Here is a 2,977-nt window from a genome sequence, read left to right as displayed (position 1 = left end):
GGGATTCCTATTATAGTGAAGCTTTGGGTAAGTTACTTTGTAGTATTTAAATTAAAACAAACAGAGCTCTTTTTTGTTTCCTATGATAATTTTTAGTCATATATATTGATAACTATCTATTATTACCATTTGTTAACAGGAAAGGACATAAAACGCAATATGCTTTGGAACTATATTTTGTTGTTTTCTAATTTTATGTACTTGAAGATACTAATTACATATTTTTATGCATAATATACAGAGATAAATACAATTTTTAATATAGGACTTGATTCCCATTTACATATTGCATTGAAAATAGAAATCACCTAGAAACTTCAGTGGTGTGGGTGAGGCAGGGTGGGAGGGGAGCTGAAAGAAATTAAGCTTTCTACAAGTCCATTATTAAATAGACCTTTGTGTCTGTGTGTGTGTTTAAAACACACATGTATATGAATAATCTGATCATTGCTCATAGCCTTCCTAATGTTTATCAGGCACTCTCTTGGATAGGGAGGTACAGCAAAGACCAAGATGAAGTTTCTGGCTTCAAGGATTTCACAGTCAAACATAGAAACCCTATCTAATAAAGTTGGAATATGCAAATTGACCATCACTTCATGACAAAGATTGTTGTGCCCACAACCAATAAGGAGGGAATATGCAAATTGATGCAACAAAGATGGCGGAGGCCTGGCTAGGATGCTTGCATCGTCAACATGGCAACGACTCAAGCATTCCACCTCACCCTGGCCGCTCCAGGCCTCGGGGCAGCGTGTGAAGGGAGAAGGTGACTCTGGGCCAGATCAAAGGTGAAAAGGGATCTCTGAGCCGGAGAGAAGGCAAAAAGGCGGCTCCTGGCTGGAGCAAAATTGGAAAGGCGGCTCAGGCCAGGAGCGAAGGCATACAGGTGGCTCTGGGCCAGATCGAAGGCAGTGCCAGCAGCCAGGGGAAGGAAGGCCTATTCTTGCACAAATCTTCATGCATCGGGCCTCTAGTTAGACATGAAAGGGAATATTTACAATATGAGTGGCACAGATAATGAAAATATATATAAAGAACAGAAATGGTATAAAGGAGATAGGCAGTATATGACAGAACAGAGTGGTACTCTGAAAAACTTCAGAGTTGAGACGATACACAAGGAAATTTTTAAATAGTAAATATAAATTTTCCTGAAAATGAAGTGTGTGGGGAAAGAAACAGTGTGCCCAATATTGTGGAATCTAGAAATAGAACATGTGTGGTAGGTATTATTGATGAGTCAGTATTTAGGAAGGTCAAAGTATAAGGTGCAGAGGTATGGGATAAAAAATTTTGAAGATGTCAAGAATGAATGGGTTACATAAACATTTTCCTTTTTTAAAATTCTTTATTGTTGAAAGTATTACATATGTCCCCCTTTTCCCCATTGACCTCTCCCAGACTGTCCCCACCCCCAGCCCAGGCCTTTATCCCTTTATTGTCTGTGTCCATTGGTTATTCTTATATGCATACAAGTTAGTTGTTTGATCTCTTCCCATCCATCCACCCTCTCCTGCCTTTCTTCTGAGGTTTGACAGTCTGTTCGATACTTCTGTGTCTCTGGATCTAGTATGACATACAAGATACTTTCCAAAGCATCTTGTATGTCATGCTAAGCATCTTAATTTGTATCTTAGAAGTAACTGGGAACAATCTTGAGGGATATTTTATGACTAGATTTTATCCTATATACTAAAAGCCTAATATGCTAAATGTCCTGTCATCCATTCAACCAATCAAAGCATAATATGCTAATGATATGCTAAGGCCACTCAATTGCTCACTATGATGTGCACTGACCACCAGGGGGCAGACTCTCTGACTGGTAGGTTACATTGCGGCTGGGGTCCAGCTGATTGGAACTGAGCGAGACAGGCCTGACCTGCCCTGGAGTCCTCCCGCAGTCCCTCCCCAGCTGTTCAACCTCCCGTGTCCCTCCCTGGCCCCAATAGTGCATGTGTGGGGTCCCTCAGAATGGCCTGCAGCCTCTTATAATCTGGGACCCCTCAGGGGATGTTGGAGAGCCAGTTTCATCCTGATCCCACAGGCCAGGCTGAGGGACCCCACTGGGGCATGAGTTTGTGCATCAGGCCTCTAGTTTTATATAAAATATATGGACAAATGTGGACCTAGAGTGGACAAATGTTAGACTGTAGGCTACTGCATCACTTCAGGAAACATGTGGGGAAAGCATGTTCTACTGAAGTAGCTTATGAGATAGAAAAATAATGCAGATGGGAATACATAGTAACACAATCAGAAGAGCAGGCTCTTGAAAATCAATTTCTGCTTACATGTGTGACTATAAAAAGTAATTAAATTTCTTTGTACCTATACTTATTTATCCCATCTCAAACAGGGCTACTACCAAAAGGACTATATTAGTTAACCAAAAAGATTTTTAAAAGATAAAATCTGTTCAATTAGTATTCATTGTTTATCAGGTAAAATTAAAATAAACTGATAGCTAATTAGTGAGAGTGTTATAAGGGATGAGAAAGAGATTAAATTATTTATTTTTAAATTGAGATATAATTGACATATATTAATGTCAGGTATACAGCATAATGATTAGATATCCTTATCTAATAAAAGAGAAAGATGGTAATTGGCGTACTACCACTACCGTTCCCATTGGCTAATCAGGGAGATATGCAAATTAACTGTCAGCCAAGATGGCGGCCAGCAGCCAGGCAGCTTGAAACTAACATGAGGCTTGCTTGCTTCAGTGACTGAGGACTCCAATGTTCCCCGCCTGCAGCTGCAAGCCTCTGAGCCTGCAGTTTAAGAAACTATGTAACAAATACCGCCAGACTTCAGCAGGCATTATTGCAACATTGTAAACAAAGACCAGAAACCTACTTTCAGCAGAGGAGGCCTAAGAGCTGGAGCCAAGCCTCAATGCTAAAGCTGGCCCAGAATAAAAAAGAAAAAAAAGAAAAAAAGGAGCAGTTGGGAGCTTCAGTCACCCCCA

The 2,977-nt window shown here is 40.4% G+C and overlaps 1 protein-coding gene across 1 annotated transcript in view; it reads left to right on the top strand.

The window, feature by feature from the left end:
- Nucleotides 1-2,977, top strand: part of LOC102771493 (UDP-glucuronosyltransferase 2A1-like) — a 32,036-nt gene that overhangs the window by 346 nt on the left and 28,713 nt on the right. The window contains 1 exon segment of the mRNA XM_015559253.1: nt 17-27. Coding sequence (XP_015414739.1) covers nt 17-27 — 11 coding nt within the window.

This window comes from Myotis davidii, unplaced genomic scaffold, assembly GCF_000327345.1.
Source record: "Myotis davidii unplaced genomic scaffold, ASM32734v1 scaffold234, whole genome shotgun sequence".
Taxonomy (NCBI): Eukaryota; Metazoa; Chordata; class Mammalia; order Chiroptera; family Vespertilionidae; genus Myotis; species Myotis davidii.
Note: the sequence above shows the minus strand (reverse complement) of the source record. Positions and strands in the feature narration are given on the sequence as shown.